Here is a 26,547-nt window from a genome sequence, read left to right on the forward strand (position 1 = left end):
TAAATGTGTTAATATCTCTCAATCATAGAAACTAGAATTAACAAGAATAAGTCACATGTAAGTTTGAAGAAGCTAGTTTGGAAATACCTGTACAAAAATATAAAAATCTATAAATTTTTTTTGTTTTAAGCTTGTGTTGATCCTTGGAAATATTACATGCACAATAATACATCAATTGGAAAAGTGGCAACTAAAGAATTAGATATTTGTAGCTTTTTCTTTCTTTACATATATATATACACAGTACAATAAAAATAATCTGTATTTTGGTTGTTTGGTGGAAGTATACTACAACAAGCTAAATAAACTTTTTAAATCCTCAAAATCGAAAACTATTTTACCAATAGCTTACTAAAATGCAAATATATTAAAATTTCCTACAATAAGTGCAGAAAAAAAGATTTACAAACTCCTAAATGGCCACCAACTTATCTACTATGGAAGCGAACTAGAGGAACAGCAAAATAATATTTGTATGTATGAATGCTCCTTCTGTAGATAATTGGACCCAAACAGAAATAAAATTCACAGTTCAGTAAGATCCCTAACCCTGACCTTTAGATTTTTTCTTTTTTTTCCTTTTTTTTTTCATACATTCAGTACAGTATCATGTAAGCTGTGCAAAACTTTACTTAGACTGGCAGTTCGCCATATCAGTTGCATTTGTCTTTGGTACAAAAAATAAAACAATCGCATTAATGTGCAAGTATTTGTCTTCTTCCGGCCAAGTACCGAAATTGAGTTTTCTAGAGCCATCTTTTTTTTTTTTTTACAATACACAGACTCTGTGGCATATATCTACATTTCAACATAGTCCTATATACATTCAAAAAAATTTTAAGAGTTGGAACAAAAACATTTAAACCCCATAATTTTACCATCTATACATCTTGTTTTTCCTCATTAGGGTTATCATACAAAACATTACCAGTTTATAGCTACAGTTTTCCCCCAAATACAAGGCACAAAGAATATGCTTTTTTTTTCTTGCACGGACATATATATATATATCATATTGAGCTCTGAAAATTAAAATCTAATATGGCACACGTAGCATGAATGCTACATGTGCTATATACAAGTGAGATTAATGGGTGTGGGAAAAAAATTAGAACACAAAGCAATAATTCTAAAAACAATCTAAACTGACAGTTTAAAAAAATGCTTCCTCTTAATTTTGTGTTGCATTCAGAGCATAAACCTGCCAGAACATTTGGCATTTGCTAACATTTTCACTTGCGGAAACAAGTTTGACTTCTATAGATTTTGCATCCTGGTCCTAAACAGCCACTTATAAACATATAAGTTTCCATACTGATGCCAGAAGCAATTTTAACTATGGTTTATGCTCTGAAAAAATGCTATAATCAAGTATTTTGGATCATGCTTCACTTATACTACTTAGTTATTAAAACAATGTAACCTAATTGTAAATGTTTACATAATGCTAAACTGACATGCAGAACAGAATGAAATTTTACAATGAAGAACCTGACTGAACACAGACATAATTCTGACCAGAGAGTAGTGGTCAAATGAGGCCAATTACACTTTGGATGTTGGTATTCTTAGTCCTACTAGGCCCCCAGTGGGGTTGCCTTCTGCAGTCTTCTCTAACACTTGGTTCACAAATTCTGAGGTTTGTCCAGCAACTGGTAGACCTGAAGAAAGAAAGAACAGCTACATTCAGATGCTCACACTCCCTGTGTGTCCTTCAAGCAAGTGTCTCCCTGGGCTTCAGGTTCCTCACCTTTAAAACAAGGGGGTCCCTTCAAAGTCTATAGCAGTGATTCTAAATACTGGGATGGTGAAAGTAAGGAATTCACTGTTTAATCCAGTGCTAGGAACTATCAGACGTGACCCTTTGCTTTGATTTTGCCCCATGAGAATATTGTTTGATCACTTCTTCAGGCCAGAGAATAACTGCTCTCAGTCCCAGGTGATTATCTAACTTATTTCATTTAGAATAGCCTCTCTGATGTCATATGAAAAAGAACCAGTAAAAGCTGAGGAAAATGGTTATTCATTATTTCACAGGTCAGAACTCATAAGAAAAATTATGGTTATTGAATGTTTTACTCTTCTTTTAAAAAGCAGCTGGGTTTAATGGTCTCTATGCCTCTTAAAAAAAAAAAAAGAAAGAAAACATCAAGTAACTTTTTGAATGTAACCTTTCAGTGACTTTTTTCTAAGGGTCAATGGTACTTCATGGAAAAACTTTTGCCCTTAACAACCTAGTCTAATCCTAGCATGAACATGTATGAATACTCAGTCCCAGCTGGCACTGTGTCGTATACAAGGGAAAAAAGTGAGACTCTACTCCCCCCCCCTTACATATTTCTGTTTCTTAGCATTTCTTAACCCATAGTTTCTCACTACTCACGGGGGATTCCAGTATTTTCAACAGGCTTTGTTCCATTACTTTTAGTGGATCACCTTAGCTAGGTGATTATATTAGTAATATTTTAATTTAAAAGATTAACAAAATAGTTATAGTTTTTTTCTTTTTTCACATCAGGCTTTAAAGTTATTTATGAATTCTCAATCTTATGTTTTCTAGTTTTTTTATTTTAACTGTTTCATTTTCTAAGATATACTATACCCTTCTCTACTTTCTTAATAGAATCTAGTAAATATAATAGGATATAGTAACCATTTCCTGATGACTCAGAGGCAATTATTACATATCCTACCATAATGATATCAGAGCTTCATTACTTTTTCAGTCTCAAGTCACACTATTCCTCTTTAAGCCCTCTACTCTAGTCAAACTGACTTATTCACAGTTCCCCAGTCCTGTCCTTCCTCTGAGCCTATTTATTCACATAACCTTGGACAAATTGCTTTCCTTCATTAAGTACAGTAAGTAAAAATATACTAAAAGAGCTCTAAGGCCCCTTCCAACTCTAAATCTCTAATCCTATGATCTTTAGTAGATGATGACTCCCTATGCCTGGAAGAAATCTCCCCTTATTACTATTAATGGATAATAGCAATTACCTATTGCTATTCTTCCATATCAAAGTTAGTTTAGTTTCAATGACACACACTCTAAGAAGTCTTCCTTAAAGGTTCCAATTAGACCTGCTTTCTCCACCTTGAATCATTCAGGTCATTATGACCTTTCTGATGAATTTAGAACTATCTTTTATCATGATTTCTGTACTTCTTTCATTCCCTCTATTAGTTTGGAAATTTCTTCAGGGATGGAACCAGTTTTTTTCCCCCCATCCCAAAAGTAGTTGCTCATATCAAGTAGTTGCTCTGAATTTAGGGACTAAGAAGTGTGGAGTTGTTTGTCCAAACATTAATGATTGATGGCCACTAATTGCTTTTAATGGTTCTATGTCTTTTCCCTTTCTGTAATAGTTATGAGCCGTTCCTTCTCATAGTTCTCTGAATGGTGCACCTGCTTCTTTCAGAACCCTATCCTGCCCTATTTATTTTGTTATTTCTACTCTATTTTGACCTAAGAACCCAGATGACGAATACTGTTAAAACTGTACAAAAGGAGGATACTAATCTTAAGATAATAGGCCCTGAAGGAAGATTTCTTCTATGGAAATTTCTCAACAGTTACGGATTTTGAAGCAATTATTTCAGCTACTCATGTCTCTTTTACTTCTAAAAGTTGAAGAATTTTATGTTTCTGTGTTCCCAGCTATGTTCCAGATGACTGAGATTACCCAAGCATCATCTCTAGATGAGAAAAGTTATAGGGAAATTCTAACAATATAATAAAAATCATATTAAAAAAAAACAAATATGATAAGACAGCTTTGCCTTTAGTAAATTTAATTAGCATTTGTATTATACACAATATCTGTACGAAAACAAGAGCTTTTTTCCTCTTTAAGTTCCATTCCACATGTTGTGTCCTGTTATTTGAAGGTAAGTCATGAATTATCCTTACCAAGAGTATCTTTAATAAGTATGTCAAGCTTCTGTCCCATGTTAGGTCCTCTATCCTCTCTTGGATTCTGCACTCGGTTTACAATCTCTTGCTTGATAGAGTTGATTACAAATAGCAAGTTATCTGCAAAACAGAAAGCATATATAGAACACATTACCTATTAAAAAACTATTTGGAATTGAGTTTATAATAAGTAAGAGATATGAAAAACACTATTTAAAAGAAGCTTTTTTCCTCCCAAATAAGCTAATTTCAAAATGTGTCAGTGGTCTGGTACCACTGTCTCCTGGTGTAACTATGGAAGCTCTGAAACCACTTTAGGTCTCTTCAGTCAGTACTGAATAATCTTGGGTGGTAAAGGGATAGGCTTAAATTTCTGGATGGGTTTTGCTACTGTCTTGGTTGTGTACTGAGAATATCCTAGGTCCCTCTGGACCATGGTTATCTGGCAAAAGCCTTGTAAAGATATATCAGAAATAAAGACCAAAAGGCTTCACCAGCAGGGAAAAATAAATGGCAGATTCATCAGTCATTATATATTTGAAAAGCTAGTCATTCATCTATTTTTGACAAGTCATATTATAGAATCAGAGTTGAAAGGGTCCTCACATTCAGTTCAAGCTGTACCTGATGAAAGATCTCTACTAAAACATTCCAGATAAGTAGTCATCTAGCCACCATCTCCCAAAATAGCCGATTTTACCTTTAGACAACTCAGGCATAAAGTTTTTCCTCACATCAAACTACCTTACTAAGGTTTCCACTCACTTCTGTTTTATAGAGCTAAATAGAGCAAGTCTGATCCCTCTGCTAATAGTTAAAGACAGCTCTCCATGTTTCCCTTAAGTTTTCTTTTTTTCTAGGTTCAACAGCCTATTTCCTCCAACTGATCTTTGTATGCTATGGTCTCTAGGTGCATTACCACCATAGATGCTTTCCCGTGGATGTTTTAGTTTGTGAATATTCTTTTGAAAATGTGGCAGTTCAAACCAAGCCTATTACTCTAGATCTGTGCAGATGAGATCAGATTTCAGTGGGAAATAACATTTTTCTAAGTACCAGGATTCTTTTTTGTATATAAGTCCAAAATTAAGTTTGCTTTCACTGCCACATCAAACTGGTGACCTATATATATTATGTTTGCAATACAGTAAAACTGGGGCTCAGATTTTTTCCAACTATTACCTAGTTAAAAATATCTCCCCACATACATATAGGCCTATATCACTATAGGAAACTGACTTCAGTTTTGGCAGTTTTAAAAGAAAACATAATTTTTAGAACTGAACAGTTTGTGAATTTGGCTTCTTTTTCTTCCCAAGAACAATAATACAAGGAATTTTCATAGAAGTAACAGATAAAACAACCTGTCCATGAGATATGTAACTACACATGGAGGGGACTACATTTAGAAGCAGATAAGCATGACATGCACCTGTGGCTGGTACACTAGACAGGCTATAGGAGTTTTAGCTATGTACAAAGGCCAACTCTTCAATCAGCAGCTAAAACACCATACCACTGGCTAGTCTAACCAAAGTAGCCCATGTTGTGCCAAGATTCCAATATGTTTTTCATCTAAATGTATATATTTTAAGCCCTTATCTTTTGTCTTAGAATCAATATTGTGTATTAACTCCAAGGCAGAAGAGTAGTAAAGGCTAGGCAAGGTGGGTTAAGCAACTTGCCCAAGATCACACAGCTAGGAAGTGTCTGAGGCCAAATTTGAACCCATGATCTCGCATCTCTAGGTCTAGATCTCAATCCACTGAGCCACCTAGCTACCCCCAATGTTTGTTCTTAAATTAAAGGAAAGTGAAATTTTATATCAATGGTTCACTCAACAAAAATTATGTGAGTGATTTTCAGGAATGAATTACACATGCAAATCATGCATCAAATTTGTAAAGATAGATTATGAATGAAAATTTTAAACATGAATTTTCACAAGATGAATAAAATAATACAGGTAACATTTGGTGTAGGACCAACTACACCAGATACACATACAAGTATATTTATACATTCCAAAGAGGCAGTGGGCAGAAAGGGAAGAAAGTACAACAGCTTGGTGAGTTGGTGGAAAAACAGGCAGGTGGCACAAGGTGGAGGCTGGGCAAGAAAGAGGATGATAAGAGTGGGTAAGTGGGAAAGGGATTAAATAAAAGTAATTCTGTAGAATGCTAGTAAATTTCTTAAAACATTACCATATTCTGTATTAAGACCCCATAATTTCACTTTATTAGCTTCATACTGAGCTTTTTTCTTTAGTCTGCAAGCCCTACAAAGGAAAAAGTAATTAGTTAACTTTTGTTTGCTTTTTAATCAGTTTTCAGAATATATTCAGAATGCTTCTTTAAACTCTCCCAACTATCAGAAGCTTTCTAAAGAGAATAAAAAATAATGCCTTCTATTGTTTATGAGATCCAAAGGCTAATATCCAGGAAAACTGTTACTGCCAAAAAGCATAACTCCATCAGAGCTGTAACTAAAGCAAAGTGATCGGTGCTTAATGGCAGGGCAGGCATCTCTGACAGCATGGTCCCAGAGTGTTTCCTCCCTTGCCTGCCTCACCTTTGGCTACAGCCCGGCGGCACTTCCCACACGCTAAGCTTGTTGTCCCCACTGCCACTTGCCCCCATGCAAAATTTACTAGTTATGGTTTTGATGTACACAAACTTGTTTATAATTCAAAGAGATTCCGATTCTTCAAATATACCAGACTAAAAACTACAATCTAATGTTCTGATATCTTGTAAAAACTGAATAACCTAATATGTAACCATCTTTTCCTAGTAAAAAGAAAAATTCCACACTGACCTTAAAATGTTTCCAAAGGGTACAAAGCATAGCATTTTTCTACATAGTTTGAAGATGTCTCTTCTGTACAGCTCACTAAAAGAATAATCCTAATTCAAATAATTCATCTACAGAGGCAGAAATCATCAAAACTTACCTGGAAGCTAGCTTGTTCTTTTCTTTCCTTGACCTGGGTCTGGCAGTTAAGGGAAGTTCACTGACTGGTGTCAGATCACTAATCACCTTATTCAATTTCCTTAGTTCATTGCCAATCTGAAGCAGTTTTTTGGGATTTGGAGTCAGGTCTTCAACATCAGTTCTCCGTGACTTCTTTACTGCATATTTTCCTATTAAGAAAAAAAAGCCACTCTACTGTCCTTAAACAAGTCTCTTCAGCAGAAGAAAATACATTTTCACAAAGCCGCTATTCTGAAGCCCATTTTTACTAAGGATTAAAAAGTATGGTGTGTAAATAAGGGTTAGTCATTCAAACAAAGGACACCTACTCATCCCTGAAGTGCTAGTAAATGGCAGGCATCTCCCCCCCCATACACACACCCATCATGCAATGAATGGAAGAACTACATCATAGCTCTCCCCTTAGCAATCCCAACCTACTGCTATCTTCTTTACTTCCATCCACATCTGTAAGGGCTATTTAACTACACGTGGCTACATTAGGATGATGAACTCAAACACTTCCAATTCAACTCTTTTTCTCCTCCTCTCCTCCATAAGTGAGATGTACATCTACAGCTCATATCTCTTTACCCACCCCTAACCTCTGATGATCTGTTGCAATGTCTTGTTATCATTTCACCATCCTTAGGTTCCAAGGTCAGAATGGAGATGAAGAAAAGGGGGAGGGGAAGGGAGACAGTAAAGCCTCAGGGCTTCCACTTGTGAGCAGACTAGTTTTGCTGCCACATCTGCTCTATTCCCCCTTATCTCTCTTGTTCAAAACTCTGGATTTGCCAAAGGAGCATTACAATTTAACACCTATACTCAAGACAATGCTCCAGAACTAGCAGTACTAATTATTTGACAACAATCCCCTCTTACCATGATGCAAGCCATTTTTTTGATACATATTACTTGGCAAAGTGTCTCTGTTCCATTCAGATGGCCTTAGCATCCTCTCTTGTTGTGATGGTGTTAGTTGTTCACTATACTCCCAGAAGTACCTTCTCTTGCCTCTCTTCCTCGAAGATACTGAAGTCATCTCCTTTAAGTCTTCGACTGAGTCATTTTCATAACCTTTGGGGAAAAACCAAAATCTCAAAATATGAATAGCACTAATTAACTTTGGGAAAAACCCACAAAATTTTGGGAAACTATTAGTCAGGAAGTTTGTTTCTTTAATGTAATATAAACTATTATTGTATTTGTAACTTGCTATTGAGTTCTCTTTAGTTTGAAAAGAGGCATTGTGCTAACTCCATAGAAGGTATACAAAAAACTGAAACATTCACTGCTCTCAAAGAACTTATATCCTACTAGATATCTAAGCTAAAGATGTTAAGCATGTATGGTAAAATTTAATCTGGAAAACTACAGCTTTCTAAAACTGCGGTAATTAATAAAAAACAAAATAATCATACTGTTCTGAGATATCTGGGCTTCTCTAAGGTATTTTTTTAAAAGAATTACTCTTCCAAACTCCAATTAAACATATACACTTGAAGCAAGAGACTAAAGGTAAGCCAGTGTCAAGAATGTCAAAATAATTAGAATTTCTCAAAAAGAACAATCTATGGTGAATTCCACTATTTTCCTGACTTGAAACATAATAAAAAGTTTGCTGAAGTTCACTGATAGCAGGATTGGGTAAATTTCCTTGATGACAGATTGCTATGAAGAGTTTCAGTGGGTAACACTATTGTTCTCTCCTCACCTCCTTCTAGAAAAGTTCAGAAAGTATCTATGACATCATAGGCAACCAGATAAAAGTTAAATTGCCCACCCTACTTGCTTGTTTTAACTGAATGCAACCTTCTCTAGTAAATCAACTCCAAAAAGGGATTTCTTCTTTATTGTTCAATCTAGGTATTTCACAAACAAAACAAAACAAAATTAGAGCACTGATACCATTCCCAAAACTTCTGGGCTGATCAGACTTTTTTTTTTTTTACCTATTCTACCTCTACATATCCAGCCCTTCTTTCTCTGTTCCTGCTGTTATTATTCTAGTTGTAATCTCCTATTATAGTGCCCATATATGGACTGTTAACAAGAGCCTCCTTGTAGCTTTTTCCATTCTGCTTTCTATATTATACATTCTTTCTATATTATACATTTCTTTAAAAAAAAAATAAAACCCTTACATTCCATTTTGGAATCAATACTATGTATTGGCTCCAAGGCAGAAGAGTGGCAAGGGTAGGCAATGGGGGTGGAGTGACTTGCCCAGGGTCACACAGCTGGGAAGTGTCTGAGGCCAGATTTGAACCCTACGACCTTCTGTCTCTAGGCCTGGCTCTCAATCCACTGAGCTACCCAGCTGCCCCCTATATTATACATTCTTAATACACTCCTAAAGTAATCTTCCAAAGAGCTAATTGTATCATACTTCCTCAAAATTTTCTTTGGAAAAAAGTAATTCAATTGGGTGTATACATGTGTGTGCATATACACATATGCACATACACACCCTTTTACCCAACAAGACTACTACTAGTATATCTGGTTTTATCACAGTCTTGCTCAGATTCATCAATAGAAAAATCATTCAATTGATATATAGCTTTTCACCCAACAATACCACTACTACATATATGTCCCCAAGGACATTCAAGACCTAAAAAGTTCCACAGACAAGGAACATTTTTTCTAAAAGCAAAGAGTTGGAACTGGGGAATGGCTGAACATATGTGGTATATCAAATATTACTGTGCCATAAGAAATTATTAATATGAAGAATTTAGAAAAACTTGGTATGACTTGTATAAACTGATGTATAGTGAAGTAAGTAGAACTAGAAGAAAAAATTGCATGATGACCACAATAATGTAAAAGAAAACGACACTGAAAGACTTCCAAATTTTGATCCATACTATTGACTTTATAGGTCTTGATGGTGAAACATATCCTCTGATTAGGAGCTCAGAAGTGGCAGGTAGCAGGTGAAGAATAAGAAATATAATAGCCCAAAGTGCTAATTTGTTTGGCTTAACTTATTTGTTACAAGGGAAAGTAGATTCTGTTGGGGAAGAGGGATTCATAGGGAAATAACAATGATGCTTTATTTTTTAAAGAGCATTAATAAAACAAGTTTTAAAAGAAAACAAAAATACTCAAATAGTCAGTTTCTTCCTAACTGCCCAAATGAGTAAATGAAGTTCAAATTCCTATTGCTGGCATATAAGAACCTTTATATTTTTTCAGCTTTACTTCACTTAACTGCCCCTTATATACTTTATGCTACAGACAAACTAAATAGCCCAAGTCTGTGTCACAGGGTCTCAACACACCTGTGCTTTGGCTCACACTGTCCCCAGGCCTAAAATGCCTTTCCTCTTCCCTTCTTCACTTTTATTTTTAAAAGCCAAATGTAGATGTCACTTCCTCCCCTTACCAACTACTGCTAGGCTTATGGAAGAACAGAAAGGCTCATGATGCTGCACTAAGATGTAAGGAATCAAAACTGGGTTGGGGACCATGTGGGAAGATTGGGAGGAACTACTTAGCCAACATCCTAGAAACTTGGGACAGCTTGAAAATCTAATGTTTCACAGTCAGATTTGCCTTGGCCCAAACCAAGGCCAAAGAGTACCTCAGAAGAACTATTCTCTCCACACAAGTCAATCTATGATCACACTTTACTTATTACTGGGCCACTCCACTTTATGTTAGCCACTAACTTTAACACTCTTCATTTGACCTTGCTTTCTGGCAAAATATTATTCTGGTATCTTGCATCTATCAAGTTAAAAAATATCACACCGCTAGAATCATAGAAAATAATATATGGGGAACACATGTTTATCTGACATGGTCAGTAAAAGCAAATCAGAAGACCAATTGGTATACTAAGTTTTTCAACATAATTCCAAAAACAGATCCTTAAGTTGTTTTTTATAGGAATAATTTACAAGGAGTAATATTTGAGGGCAAAGGGGAAATATGAAATGCCTTAAGAAGCCAGTAAATAATGATTACAAAGCAAAGTTTCATTTGGTACCCAACCCAAGGCAACATGCTTGGACTCATGATTCCAGTTGTGGGCTGGCTACTGAATGAGCTCTATGTAATCTTGGGAGCAGGTCCAGAACAGGGACTGAAACTCTATTCTAAGCCCCATGCCCCCCTCCACCCCTTAAGATTTTAGGCTCATGAGCTAGTGTTGCCATCAGCCAAGAAACAGCATCAAGTGACCTGGTCACAAAAGAGCCTTTGTAAATTGGTCAAGAACACCACAAATTAAACCAATCAACCCACCCAAATTGGCACACTTCTGTTTCAAAGTATTTCCTTCTGTCTCTTCTCCAGTATTTTACTTTGGGGTTCCTGAAGTTACTTGTTTAGTTCTTCTGTATAAGTAGAAGGTATTTTTAAATTTTCATTACTCATATTTTCAAAAGCCCAAATATTACCACAATTTTGTCTTTTTACTGCCCAAGTAAATTGTACATTAGCAAGGGTGAGAAATGTATACATAATACAAACCAAGTCAACTGGAAATACGAGAATTAAATGCCCCTTTAACATTTAGCATTGTGTTAACAAGGACAAGATGAAAATTTGATCCCCACGTATGCCATTTAACCTCTATTCTGTTCCATATTCATAGCCCGCTTGTCTAAACTTAACCAATTACTCCACAAACAAAATGTTGCTGGTTACTGAAGGGTTCAGTGAAGAGGGGGTTGGATGGAGACCACCTCTGGTCAGACAGTTAAAAATACATACTCTTTTGAAGGAACCTAAGTAGCATGGCTGTCCTTATTTAGGACCCATAGCCATCCCTGAGATGCGTGAAAAGGCTCAAGGGCAAAGCAAAAATCCCTTCTTCCTCTTTCCCAAATGTCTTTTAACAAGGGAAATAAAGAACACTAAGGACAGTGTTGAAAAAAGAAAGAAAACACAGCCTCAGTGAAAAGTATATACTGAAGCAAAGAAGGGAAGTCCTACTGGATTTGTTCTGAAGATCATGGAATTTACTTGGGATTTATTACTTGGAAATTACATGGAATTTAATAAGTAAATGAGCAATAGGGTTGTTTTGTCTTTTTTTTACTCTTTTTAAGAGGGGCAATACTGCATAAGGGATAAGATGCTGGAATTAGAGTCAGGAAGACCAGGATTTAAATCTCAACTCTATCTGACATAGCTGAGTAACCAAGGGCAATTCATTTAACCTTTCTAAGCCTCATTTTCATCATCAGTAAAATGGGAATATTAATGTTCCCCAACACACAGGGTTTAGAGCCATCATTCTCAGCTAGAGCTCCATCTGGCCAGTCCTCACTGGCACTCAAAATTAGTTTCCAAACTAGGAATTCTCATGAATCATGACAAAAATCAAAATTATTAGGGAGAACCTTGCAAATTTTTCACACTGACAATTAAAAAAAGAACCACTATTTTCCATCCCTAAAACACAAGGGTCTGAAAATCAATAAAGAAGGTAGCCTTCGGGGCAGCTAGGTAGCTCAGTGGACTGAGAGCCAGGCCTAGAGATAAGAGGTCCTGAGTTCAAATCTGGCCTCAGACACTTCCCAGCTGTGTGACCTTGGGCAAGTCACTTAACCCCCATTGCCTAACCCTGTGCTCTTCTGCCTTGGAACCAATACACAGTATTGATTCCAACATGGAAGGTAAGGGTTTTAAAAAAAAAAAAAGGTGGCCATAATCCTTATTCTTTCATATCTAAATTTGAAGTTCCTAGGCAAAACAATTTGGTTGGCTCTATCTGATACAAGGTAAAACGTGGGTAAAAGAAACCGCTTCTAACCAAGTAATCAAAAGAAAAAAAACACCATACACCCAAAATACTGAATACCACTGTTTATACTAACTAAAATTCCAGAAATTTTTGTTCCAAAAATTAAGACTGTAAATATAATAGTATCCTTTGTTTTCCTTAGAATTGATTGTTATGTCTTATGCAGAACTACTATTTTAAATTTATATGAAACAATTATATTTATTTATTATATTATATATATATATGGCAAATTATATATATTTATGGCAAAAATAAAAAATGAGGCATCTGGAAGATTCTCATTCCTTTCTGCAATTTTTAATTATGCCTTTCAGCTGTGTTATTTTCATGCACATTTTCATACACATAGCACAGAACTTTTCTTGGCTAACTTTTCTTCTTTTTCCCCTTTCATGCCCAGGTAATGCATATAAATAAGTTGTTTTTTTTTTAACCTGCCCCTAAAAGGAGGTTATTCATTACCTTAACCCTTCCCCTCTATTTGTGTATTCTCATTCAAGAAAAATATTCTGCAAATGCAGACTGTAGCAGAAATGCACCACCCCAGCCTGCAAAGGAAAATTCTCTTTATTTATTTATTTTTTTTCATAAATGAGAGCCACAGAGGGATGAGTAGTTGAAACTGACACCAAATCAATTTAGGGACTCTTAATTTATATCTCATCTATAATGGAGGGACACATCCAGAAATGAAATTACTTTCATGCCAATGGATTCTTGACCTCTCAGCAGAGGTAATGAACAAGGGGACATACTAGAACACTTGATGCAAGATAAACTAAAAACTGCTCTCAAAGCAATAGCTATGCTACACAAGCTGATAACTACTCTGAAGCTACTTATAATCAAAATGCTATGGGGGCAGCTGGGTAGCTCAGTGGATTGAGAGTCAGGCCTAGAGACAGGAGGTCCTAGGTTCAAAGCCGGCCTCAGACACTTCCCAGCTGTGTGACCCTGGGCAAGTCACTTGACCTCCATTGCCCACCCTTACTACTCTTCCACCTAGGAGCCAATACACAGAAGTTAAAGGGTTAACAAAAAAATGCTATGCCACTGAATCCTTCTAGTCCCCAAACCAAAAGGTAAAGAAATCACCCCCCAAAAGCTTCCTCTTTCAAGTAACTTTTAAAAAGCTCTGCTAGTCTACTATTTTTCAATACCTGGTTCAGAGAAAGTGTCACTAATATCATCATCCTTGTCATCTTCATAATCTTCTTCCTCCTCTTCTTCCTCCTCATTTTCAGATAGCTCATGTTCACTACCAAACCCTTCATCATGGTCCTCATCATCAACATCATCTTCATCTTCTTCATCCTCTTCAGGGTTGCATTTGGCTTGTTGCTCACCCAGGTTATCAGAAACAAAAAGAGAATAATTGTGCTCTTCTTTCTTCTGGGATGGATCTGAGACTGATGTGCTGGCAGAAAGGCTGCTGCTCTCTCCTGACACAATTAACCCTGTAACCTCCTGGGAAGGAGGACTGAGAAGTAGTTCCTGGGTCTCTTTAAAAGGCAAAGTAGGAGCTATATGACTCTGAAGTGTATCCATTCCTTTTTTTTCTTGTCTCTTTGCTACAGCTCCACAGTAACAGGTATTTTCCTTTGCTGCATCAGCATGAACCTGGCTCAACAAGGGCCGAGTCTGCTGAACTGGATTGATCTTTACCTTTGCCTTTTTAACATAGTCTTTACATTCAACATGAAAATTCACCTTTTCATTATGATACAAATTGGTCTTCACCATGATTTGTGTGCTTGATGTGGGTTTGCTTGCCTTTTGGACACAGTCTGACAAAGGAACCTCAGCCTGAACAGTCTTAGATGAGCACACTGGGGCAGCTGCTCGGCTTGCTATCTTTTTCCCAGGTAATGAAGAGGACAAGGGGTTCTGTTTGACACTAAAAAGCAAGTCAGGATAATAAAGGGAATCAGATACTGGCTGAGAATCCTCACTATTAAGTTGGGCCAAAGTTGGAGTTTTACTTATGACCTCTTCATCTTGATAGGGACTAGAAAAATCATCAAGACCCAGGTAATCCACTTCTTTTGTTCCCCAGATATCACAGCTAGTCAGTTTAGTATACTTTGTTAAGTCTTCACAGTATGTATCCCACTGTTCCCAGTTTGAGGTTAAAGCAGCCTCATTATCCAAGACATCTGTGAAAGTCTCCAGATTTTCAACGTCTTTGCACTCCTCCAAAGAAAGAAAGTTGTCTCTGGGATTCTGTTGGTAGTTCATTTCTCTATCCTAAGTAGTAAAATGGGACAAAAAATAGCACACATTTTAGGGACAAAAAAATATTCACAATTTCCCATTCTCCTTTCTCTTATTTACTTAATTGCTATATTAACTTCATTGTTTTACTTTAAAGCAAAGCCACTTATTTGTTATATATAATTTCTTTACTTCCATGAATTTTTTAAAAATGAGGGAACATGGGGGCAGCTGGGTAGCTCAGTGGAGTGAGAGTCAAGCCTAGAGACAGGAGGTCCTAGGTTCAAACCCGGCCTCAGCCACTTCCCAGCTGTGTGACCCTGGGCAAGTCACTTGACCCCCATTGCCCACCCTTACTACTCTTCCACCTATGTTACAATACACCGAAAAGTACAAGGGTTTAAAAAAAAATGAGGGAACATGTCATTTAAGTGGTTCTTGATATTAGATTTTTTAAAATGTTCTTCCTTCAAGTCTGGGGTATGGCCCAAATATTAAGGGCCCTTTGTTTTCAACTATAAACGCTTCATGTGAGGGATCTGTGATGCTACAAATATACCTATTTTTGCCACTGGAGTACATAAAAATAGCCCTTCCATACTTTCACAGACAGTCTTCATGAATTTCTGTGGCTAGAAATATTTATCACCTGAGACCAACCTTTTGATGACAAGCCTCTCTACACGTGACTAGGCTGGTCCTCAGACAATGAGCACACAGGTTGTCAGTTGGACTGTACTCAAAGCCTCTCCAGTGTGATAAGACCTGAGAGATGCAACATAATACTGACATAGCCTTTGATAATCAAGGTTACTTTTGTGCCACGATAAGCCACTGAAAGACTTCAGTGGATATACTATAAATACCACCACTGAAAGGTTGTTTTTTCTTGCTCCTTTATGTTTGGAAAATTTTGATATCTTTTCAGCAGCAACCACAGTTATATTGTGGAAAACTAAGTTGTACTGTTAAGAGAGAACTTTAACAGCAGCAAAAATAGGATCAAAGATAGCTGAAACCTAGTCAGGAATGAGGTCCAGGACATAATCTTGATTCTCATGCACAAATGTAGATAGAACATTCTTATACGATTCAAACATATTAATAACAATACTATTCTTATGTAAGTGTCTAGTTTGCTCACTTAAATTGACAAACCTATTCAGACTACTTGTAACTGCTATTTTCTTTAACACTCAACTTCATACCCCTGAATATTTTTTAAATGCCACACTCTAGCTTTATCGCTTTTGTTTCCTTATTTGTTAGCTGGATCTTAATGGCAAAATAGCCTTATGTGATTTTTTTCAACAAATATCTTCCCTTTCTAAATGCAGAAGGTATATACATAGTTCTAAAAAGTACTACAATCAGGTTTCTTAGAATCAAAATTGAGCTTACATTCATTCTTGCTCTCCACCTACTAGCTTCTCAATTAAAACAAAGCAAACAAACTATACATAAATGTTAAATTAAAATAGAGCCCAAGAAAGTATCACTTACCAGTTCATACATGAAGTCTGGATCTGAACTGTTTGCTAAGAGATCTGTGCTCATCAGAGTCTGTTCTGAAAACGTGTGGCTTCGAAAGGCATCCCCAAAAGGCGGGTCCATTCCGCTTACACTAGGCTGCAATGAAATTATTTCATTTAATTTAAAAATCTGAAGTCTTAAAGAATTCCTATTTTTATTATCCTCCTCTAAAGAAAATCTACAGTTCAAGGCAGTTTATCCATCCTTTTTGAAGTGCTTTCTAACAACTAACTCAATTTACACCAGGTGAATAATTAAACCAAGGAATTGTATCAGAAATTGCAATGCATTAAACTTGTACCATCTGAAGACTATCCACCAAAGAGGACCACAAAGTATAGTACTTAGCAGGTATTTCAGTATACAACTATGTACAATGAAAACATTGTAAACTTTACTAAGAGACCTCTTCTGTTCTGATTTCCTTGGGAGGATTTCCTTATCATTTCTGAGGGGATGAATAGATTTATAAATCTCTAGTAGCAGTAATTTTCATTTTGCCCCTATAGAGGAGCAAAAGTCAAGGTTTCCATAAGTGAATACAGCAAGAAGGCTTTGTCTTGGAAATGGTGATTTGGGTGGAGGAAGATTTGTTAACAGTTTATATTTGGAGTGAACCTTGGGTCTTTTTTAGTGTCACACAATATTAGTACTACCTAATAAATCACTGGAGTCACTGCCCAGAGTCCCAGAAAAGCATAAGAGCTGGATTAATTCATCATTCTTTGGAATGTGCCTCCCCTGATTCTACATAAAAAGCATCTTATGGTTTCTATCCTGTTATTATACCTATGTCGCCTGTCTCTCCTGGTTAAGAGAAAAGAATAGTGTAGTGAGTTTGATGCCAGAAGTGAATAGAGAAGCAAAATATTAGAAAGGGAGCACATTAGTAATTTAAATTATCAGAATAGGAATAAGAGGTTTCATCACAGGGTACCATTAGTTGGTTCAATGGTTCCCTCCAAAACAAAACTGACTGGTTCAAAGGCAATCCCTATCATTTTTCTCAGATAAGCAGAATCACTTTTATCTATGTTTTATGTCTTTTTTTTAATGTATGCAAAATAAATGCATAAAAATAGCTTTACATAGAAAATAGAAAGCCAAGTGATGTTTTTCAGACAACAACTTGAAAAGATATTCCAATCCAATTATTTAAATCATCTATAACCTTTGCTTTTCATTACCCCTTTTCTGAGATAGTCTCTTGGGAACTGAAATGATATACCTAGTAGTAAGGAAGATGGTTCCCAGTTGTTTCAAATGCAAGAGAAAAACATTGTCCTTGGTCCCCCCAGGAACCAGAAGGTATTAAACTTAGTGCTCTGTAAAATAATCTACTACTAACTGAGGTTAGCTCTAGCCTCTCTTATTTGTCCTTTATTTTGAAAGATGATGCAATGTTATGTTGATGGTTATCTGAATGTGCAGATGTGGATACACACGGCACGTAAGTAAAGTTAGTGAAGAGAAATGAATCAAAGGCGCTAACTCTGAGGTGATGATCTTAACACTGGAAAGGAACTTCACAGGGTAGCTAGTACAATCTAAACCTGAACAAGAATCCCCTCTAAAACTCCCCAAAGTGGCCATTCAATCTTGGTTTTAAAACTTATACTGAGAGAGCAGCTAGGTGGCTCAGTGAATATGAGGATCAGGCCTGGAGATGGGGAAATCCTGGATTCAAATCTGACCTCAGACATTTCTTTGATGTGTGATTCTGGGAAAGTCATTTAACCCAAATTGTCTAGCCTTTACCACTCTTCTGTCTTGGACCCAATACTTAGTAATGATTCTAAGACAAGAGATAAGGGTTTAAAAAAATCATCTGAGGGAATGTCCCATGACCTACCAATGCAATCCATTCCACTTTGTAAAAATCTTAATTGTTATGAATATTTTTTCTTACATCAAGCCTAAATTTACCTCTGAATCTTCCACCAATGGTTACTTAGTTCTGTCTGGGAACAACCAATACAAGTATAATATGTCTTCCACAAGGTGGGACTTTAAACATTTCAAAAAAGCTATAAAACCTCCTCCACAAGTCTCTTCTCCAGGCTACACATCCCCAATTCCTTCAGCTGAACCTCATCTGGCACAATTTAAAGATCCATTATCATTGTAGTTGTTCTCCTCTGGACTCTCCCAGGTTTATCAACATTCTTTTTAAATAGTGCCCAGATTAGAACGTAATATTTTGGATGTGGTGTGATTAGGGCAGAATATTATCAACTTTTTAGTCCTAGACTCTCTTAAATGTAGTTTAAAATCAACATTAGCTTTTTTTGAGCTATTCTTTCAAATTGTTGACTCGTTAAATTTGAAGCCCACTGAAACTCTCAGATCTTTTTTCAGACAAACTACTATCTAGGTATTCTTCCCTCATCTTGGACTCAGAACAATGCTTTCTGAAAACCTAAATGTAAGGCTTTTCATTCTATTAAATTCCCATTTATTTAGACTTTTCTCCTCATTTCAAGCTACAGAGATCTTTTGAGGATCCTAACTCTCAACATATTTGATCTCTCCTCCTAGTTGTGTGACCTGCAATTATAAACATGTTATTTAATTTACTGATAAAAACATCAAACAGTATAAGGCCTCTCCACTAGGAATCTCCTAAACTGGCATTTAATGGCAATTCTGAATACAGCCATTGAATCAGTTCTGCATATACCTTAAAACTGTGTAAATGAAATTAACTCTAGCCCATTCATAGTCAAAAATCTACTTACCCTAGGCATCTAGATTATATCATCCCCACCTCCCTCAGGGGAAGTGGAGATAATTTTGTATATAAGAACATTAGAGATTTTGTCAACTGCTTTTCTAAAATGTAGGTAAATTATATCTACACCAGTCTAATAGCTAAGTCAAAAAAGGAAATAAAGTTGGTCTGATGTGCTCAAATGAATTTGCAATCTCATTGATATGAATATTCCTTCCAATAATGCAAAGTGCAAATCATCCTTGTCTGCTCATCCTATGCAACTCTTGTCCTTGTCTTAATACAAGTTTGCCACGGGATTCATGCCAATGAGCAAATCATCTTTGATGTTTTCTAACACTGTAAAGATACCAATGGAGAATATTAGCAGTATACTAGTTATCTCTTTCTCTTGCCACATAAACAGCCCATTTCCATTTTGTCATGCATTTATGACATCATTTATTCTAGTAGTTCTTTCTTATACTTCCTTGTTACTCACTGAAGCCTTCTCCCAATTGCCTTTCAAGTGATACTTAGTTTTAATGCTTTGGAGACTGTAATGTTCCCCAATATGTACCCATATAAGAGGTAAAACATTGGAATTAAAAGATAGGTCTTTATTTTTGGAAGGATTTGTGATAATTAGAAAAAAATTTTAACTTCCTGAAGGCAATTCTGATTTCTTTTCCTGCACAATCCTGTCCAAGAGAACTTGTCCATTTGCACTCTTTGACCAAGATATACTGGTGGATGAGCTCTATAGGTCAATTGAATTATCTGTTATGACTGGACAACAGGCATTCTTCATTCATTTGGTTTATCTATATAGACCAGTGATTCCCAAAGTGGGCACTACCACCCCCTGGGGGTGCAGCAGCGATCCAGGGAAGCGGTGATGGCCACAGGTGCATTTATCTTTCCTATTAATTGCTATTAAAATTTTTAAAAATTTAATTTCCAGGGGGATAAGTATTATTTTTTCTGGAAAGGGGGTGGTAGGCCAAAAAAGTTTGGGAACCACTGATATAGATGGTTAGATCACTTATGCCTTTTTCTTTTCTTTTCTTTTTTTTTAAACCCTTAACTTCTGTGTATTGGCTCCAAGGCAGAAGAGTGGTAAGGGTAGGGAATGGGGGTCAAGTGACTTGCCCAGGGTCATAGAGCTAGGAAGTGTCTGAGGCTGACTTTGAACCTAGGACCTCATGTCTCTAGGCCTGATTCTCAATCCACTGAGCTACCCAGCCGCCCCTTAAGCCTCTTTTTCTAGAATGCTCAGCTATACTCCAAGGCTTGCTACAACTGGCACAATAACATCCATAAATGTGCATCTAGAGGATCTCACCATGCATAAGGAATGACTCTTCAACTTGGGACTCTGCAATGATCTCTCCTCTATGAAACTGATAATCGTCTTTGATGTGTCCCTCTTTTGAGCTCTGCCTGCTATTAATTGGAGGGTTTCTGAACAATGTTATCTTGAATAATGCTGATGTATGGTTGGCATACATCTTGTTGGGAGAGAGCTTTTAAGGTGGCATTTTGCTCTACCAAGTCAAATACATATAATCAACAAACCACAAGAATATGGAATCTTGTATTCTCTGTATCTTTCAGTCAGTTTGTGATAGTAAAAACAGATTTCTGAGGAATATCACTTTTGAAATTCTGCCTGTTCCATATGAATACTTCATCAAGGAGTCTCCAAAGTAAATGTAGCTTGTTCTCATAAAATTTTTATACAGATGGTAAAGTAGGCATATCTGTCAGTGGTTGTTGATGTTCTCTCAATCATCTTTTTTCTGTATTAATAAGTCTGAGGTTTTTTCCTTATACTTTGAATATCTTTTCCTTTTTCACCCTCACAGTTATGTTAATCTCCTGTATATATATGATCTAATCCAGCTGCCTGGATTTTCTGACAGCCTGTTCACATGAAACCATGTTGGTTTTATGTGATCATTCCTTTGCCAGGACCATCCCTTAATAATGAATTAAACTCATTAGCCTGTCATTGACAAAACCCAGTCTTCTCTACTTTTTGAAAACTGAGACCATGTTTGCCCTTCTTCAGGTCAGCACCTACCCTGTTTTCCACAGTCTTTAAAGTTCATTAACAATGGTTTAGCAAACTCATTTCTCAGTTATTCTAGTTCTAGGGGATGTAGCTCCTTTGGACCTGATTAACCTGCTCTCTTGCTGTTTTACTACATACCTTGGGTTTTTAAACCCCATCCTTCCTTTAATGACAGAAAGAACAGAAGTAATTTAAAAGCTGAACAACTCTACCTTCTAGATCCTCCTCTTTTTCCCTACTGCAGTTAACATCCTCTTTTTGATGTTCTTAAGATTCTTTACCAGTCCCATATAATTCTCAGTTTTAGAACACCTGACTTGATATTTTATTTACAGGCACATTAAAAATGTTTATTCTGCCATATTCACTTCCTAACCTTTTCCTCCTTACCCATCTTAACCACCATAATACCTTTCTTTACAGGAATGTGTGATTTCCTCAACCAGAAACTCTCTAACAGTATAGGCAGATAGTATTGACTTGAAAGCAAAAAGTTGCATTTAGAGTTACCTGACACTATTCTTACAATACCATGCTATGCTCTCATATTCATCCCTTGATTCTATACAAACCTTTAAAAAATCTAAGTTGGTCAGTGAGTTTCCTGTGCATCTACTCAGTCTATAGATAAATCCCCTTTCCTCCTCATCAGAAAACTTGGTGTCCTCAAATTTCATTCTTGATAGCTTTCTACTTTTCTTATGTTGACTTCCCTTGCAGAATCTTACCAATTCTTTCTGTGAACTGTCCAAAATTATAGTTCCCAAATCTAAAGTGTATGTCAGACCATGCCCAGTTTTCTTCTTCTTCTCTATAACAAATTCTCAAATAAAAGTCACTTTCTCTACAAGTTTCCCATAATTTGCACCCCAGAATCAGGTCAGAGGAAAAGTTTACTTAATTGGTTCCTCAATTTTTGAAGGATGAGATTATCTTTAAGGCATGTCAAAAAAATTATGGATTACTCGGATTTTGGCCTAATCAGGCAATGATTCAGCAGATACTTGTATAATTTAAGTCTTCTGTCGCTAGTATAACATAACTCTATTCCAGGGTTTTAATTTGTTTCCTCAAACCCTATTTGCTTCCTGTTGCTGTCCCATTCCTGTTATTGTCTGCTGTCAAATCAGATAAAAGTATTTATTATGTTTATGTTTGCATAGATCTTCACTCAAATGATTTCCACTGTGCTTCCCCTCTTCTACACTTTGAATTTTCAAACATGGATAACATATCTTCTTAATCTATGAGGCTACCCCAACCCACTTTTTACCTATCCTGCTCCTTCTGAATAAGGGATATCCTTCCAGGGCCATATTTGAGACTGAAGTCATATTTCACTAAGTCTCAGGGACATTTATGGGGTCAAATTGGTTCTCTTGAATGAGATCTCTAGTTCACCTTGATTATACATATTTCCTGCATTTATATATAGGTATCTGAGGCAACTGGCTTTCATTTCTTGGATTTGGTATCCTATGAATTTCTGGGCATTTCTGCTGCTAAGTCTTCTTCTCTATATGGTATTTACCTTGGCCATTGTAGGTAGACATTTTTAGATAAGCAAAAAAGAATTCAGATAAAATTTTTACCAACTTTTATTAAGTACACTCCATGTCTTACCAGGAGCCCATCATTCCTGTATTTTAAGCTATGATCCAGAAATCCAGACCTATTCTCACAATATCATCTTTTTTAGCTACCTATTCACTTCTCAGATCTACCCCTCTTATGAAGACTTTGCCCTTGATTAGCACTAGTGAAAAAAATAGTACTTGTGCCTCTGAGGTTCTCAGTTTCTTTAAGACTTCATAAATCCTTAACAAAACTCTTTAAATTTCTTTTAGAAGTATCATGTCCACCTAAGTGAATTACCAGCTCTAGGTAATATTACTATTTACAAAAAGGAGTAATTTTCAGAAACAAATTGAACTAATTAGGGAAGTCAAATATGTTTGGAAGCTGCCAGAGGGAACTGTAGCCAATCTGGAAAATTCTTTTTCAGGTGAACAAAAATCTACTCATGTTCATTCTTTGATAATATCTTCTAGAATCCAAAGAGATTGGCCAAGCAAAGGGATAGAAGCCCTAACTTTGGAATCTCTCCTATCAACAAGAAAATACTTTTGTTTGTACAACCCAGTCCTATATCCCCAAATCATCAATGTTACTATATGCTAGCTTAGCTAAAGGTAATCTCTACCCAACCATTGGACTAGTATGGGGAGAGAGATTATAAAGAGAAAAAAAGATTCTACTCAAAGGGCCATGTTCCACTTTTTTCAGGCTCCAAACTTCTGAATCTATGATGATTCTGAATAGTCAAAATGCTGACTACAAATTCAAGGCTTCTACATGAAATGATATATCTGTATTTTAAATCCTTCTGGGAAATAGATATGGAGGTAATTTGGTAAGGATGAGATGAAATGAAAAATGGTTAGAAAGAAGAAGCCAGATAGGAGGTGTGGATAAATGGCATGGAAAAAGGAACAAACAAGGAGGGAAGAAAAAGCAGTGGGTTAGAGTTAAAAGAAAAAAAAAAAAAAGCTCTGGTGGGGATGGCGCACAGAGTGGGAAAGTACAAAGAGGACCTGAAAAAGGAAGTAGTTTGGGGGTTGTTTTAAAAGTTAAGAAGTAAGGGGAAAATTAATTGACAAGAGAATGTTTTCTCCTTGTTAGGATATGAAATATATCAAGATGATGGACTAAGTAAGGAAAGGGTAGAAAGGTCAAAAAGAAAAGAATGCTTTTCTTTTGGTCTCTCATCACCATCTCCTTGCAACCACTCCACGATTTAAGTGGCATAAGTGAAGGAGAATATAGAGGAAGTGGGATATTGGGGTAGAGATGAGACTGTTGTAGCAGTTTGAAGACTGAAAGCAGGTATAAGGAAGTACTCATTCTGTACTAGACCTATAGCAGCCCCACTACCAGTGCAAAGCCAGCAACTCTCATTACCATCTCAGTCTTCAACTTGAACATATTATTTGTTGCTTAGTGTTGAGTTCTTGAGCTACTGCCAAGAGGAAACAAGGAGCAAATGTCAGTTAAGATACAGACTCAAAGGCTGGACTGGGATCAGTTGATAGCAGAATGAAGGGAATGATCAGAAATGAATGGATGTTAAAAAGAAATTGAGAATTTAGTACAGGGAATTAGGAATATAAGAGGAGGGGGCAGATGGGTAGCTCAGTGGATTGAGAGTCAGGCCTAGAGACAGGAGGTCCTAGGTTCAAATCTGACCACAGGCATTTATTTCCTGGCTGTGAGATCCTGGACAAGTCACTTAACCCCCATTGCCTAGCCCTTACCACTCTTCTTCCTTGTGTAATATAGGACTTTAAACATTTCCATGTTGGCTCAGGGCAACTTTACACTTGGAACCTATACATAGTATTGATTCTAAGACGGAAGGTAAAGGGTTTAAAAACAAAAAAGGAATGTAAGAGGAAAGAGTTTAATCAATTTAATTAATCTGATTAATTTGATATGTAAATACTACTCCTACTCTACAGTGTAGGTCAGAGGTATCAAACTCAAACCAGATTAAAATGTAACTGGAAAAAGTTTTTTAAAAATAAAAATACAGGGGGCAACTGGGTGGCTCAGTGGATTAAGAGCCAGGCCTAGAGACGGGAGGTCCTAGGTTCAAATATGGCCTCATACACTTCCTAGCTAAGTGACTGGGCAAGTCACTTAAGCCCCATTGCCTAGCCCTTTCTGCTCTTCTGTCTTGGAACTAATACACAGAATTGATTCTAAGATGGAAGGCAAGGGTTTAAAAATAAATAAGAATAAAAATACAACATAGATAATGTTAATTAGTGGTTTTCTAAATCAATTAGCTGCCTGCAGGGAACCATCTCTTTTTGAATCTAATACCAGTAATGAGGTATGTTCATTATTGCCCTGTTAAAAAGGATATGGGATGGTCCCTGATTTGGACAATCCCAATCCCTGAAACCCAAAGATGACTGCCTGATTAGGGCTCAAGAGGAATGTACCTTGTCATAGAAGCTACCCTTTTCAAAGGCCTATAAAAATGATCCAATAGCCAGCACTCTTCCCTGTTTAGAAGACAGACCAGAATGCAATACAGTAAACCAATGTTTGGGCATAGGGAATAAAAGAAGGCCTGTGTAGACTCCCCTCCACCAGAAATTGAAAATGGCATGGAAACCATAGCACCTCCTGGGCACAAGTCAGAGACAAAGATCTGATAATGGACTTCCCCAGACCAAAAGATGAGAGAAGCTAAGGAAATTATAGAGTTCTTGCAGAAATACATGGCAGAAGCTGACATGTGCTTGCCCCCTGAGCTTAGGAGGGAAGTTCATCAATAATGCTCCTGATCCTATCAACCTCCTGGGTAGAAAAGAGAGAATTTTGATTTGCTAGGTAATATAATCCTGTAATCTAGGCTTCTAGTCAGAAAAAGGAGATATACTAAGCAGTGCTAGTCTTGGAGGTTGCCTTGTGTGTAATATCAAGTTTGAGAGTTCAGAGACCTACTCTTCTAGAATGAATTAGTATTGCTGAGCAGGTGCTTCTGGGAGAATGAAGGCACTGGCAAAACTTCTGTTACTACAGATTAAAAAACATGCTATAGGGATAAGAGATTTGGCCTTTGGTACTCCAATTATTCCATGTGTTCTTCAGACATTGTAGGTCTTACAGAAAAGTGTTTGTTCATCTAGCATTCCCAAAGTATGTTTGCTTTCTGAAGGAAATCTGAATTTCAAAGGGGTACAGAATAAGACTCTAGGAAAGAGAATTTAATTATAATAAATGATTGTCTTACTGGCAATGTCAAATTTAGTTCATTTCAAAAAGGATACTACAAGTACCTTAGGAATTGTCTGTCTCTTTGTGGGTTTTGTAAGCCCTTAGCATCCTCCAAACTACTCTCCATTCATATGCATTTTACCTTGATGTATGGGAGCTAAGGGGTCCTGTAAACTCACATTTGTGGAAAGAGACCAAGTTATATTGGGAGATTTTCCCAGTGCAAACTCCAAGTGGGACAACATGCCAAAAAAGAGAAAATTATCCTTTTAGGTTAACCCCTTAGACCTGGTCTGTGTGAGGCCTAAAAACATAGGGAAGCCTTCTGCTACAGGTTACAGGAACTAATTTTTACTAACTTCTGCTGAGCTCAAATATAAAAACTACTCACAGTAAGATTTACCAGGGATGTATGAACTTATAGCACCAATGGCACTGAACTCTGCTTAACTAAAATATTAAAAAAAGACTACTCACACTCAGTAAAATTTACCTGAGGCATTTCCAAGCCCAGATCCTGAGAGTCTAATTCCAAACTTTTTTTTCTTGCTTGTAGATTCCTTTCC

The 26,547-nt window shown here is 36.6% G+C and overlaps 1 protein-coding gene across 1 annotated transcript; it reads right to left on the reverse strand.

The window, feature by feature from the left end:
- Positions 1–1,545: 1,545 nt before the first annotated feature.
- Positions 1,546–26,547, reverse strand: CREBRF (CREB3 regulatory factor). The gene is made up of 8 exons (XM_044664448.1): positions 26,475–26,547; positions 16,377–16,502; positions 13,820–14,906; positions 7,775–7,969; positions 6,870–7,059; positions 6,121–6,194; positions 3,914–4,036; positions 1,546–1,661 (listed from the first exon to the last, which is right to left on the reverse strand). The coding sequence occupies exons 1-8, from the start codon at positions 26,481–26,483 to the stop codon at positions 1,546–1,548; spliced, it is 1,920 nt and encodes a 639-aa protein (XP_044520383.1). The 5' UTR covers positions 26,484–26,547.

This window comes from Gracilinanus agilis, chromosome 2 (assembly GCF_016433145.1).
Source record: "Gracilinanus agilis isolate LMUSP501 chromosome 2, AgileGrace, whole genome shotgun sequence".
NCBI classification, from domain to species: Eukaryota; Metazoa; Chordata; class Mammalia; order Didelphimorphia; family Didelphidae; genus Gracilinanus; species Gracilinanus agilis.

What these genes read in the sequence shown, in the direction of transcription:
- CREBRF (XM_044664448.1), bottom strand. An exon ending in CAGACTTCATGTATGAACTG is followed by an intron (nt 14,907 to 16,376) that starts GTAAGTGATACT and finishes TTTACTACTTAG; the next exon opens with GATAGAGAAATGAACTACCA. An exon ending in TGACACTTTCTCTGAACCAG is followed by an intron (nt 7,970 to 13,819) that starts GTATTGAAAAAT and finishes TTTTCCCCAAAG; the next exon opens with GTTATGAAAATGACTCAGTC.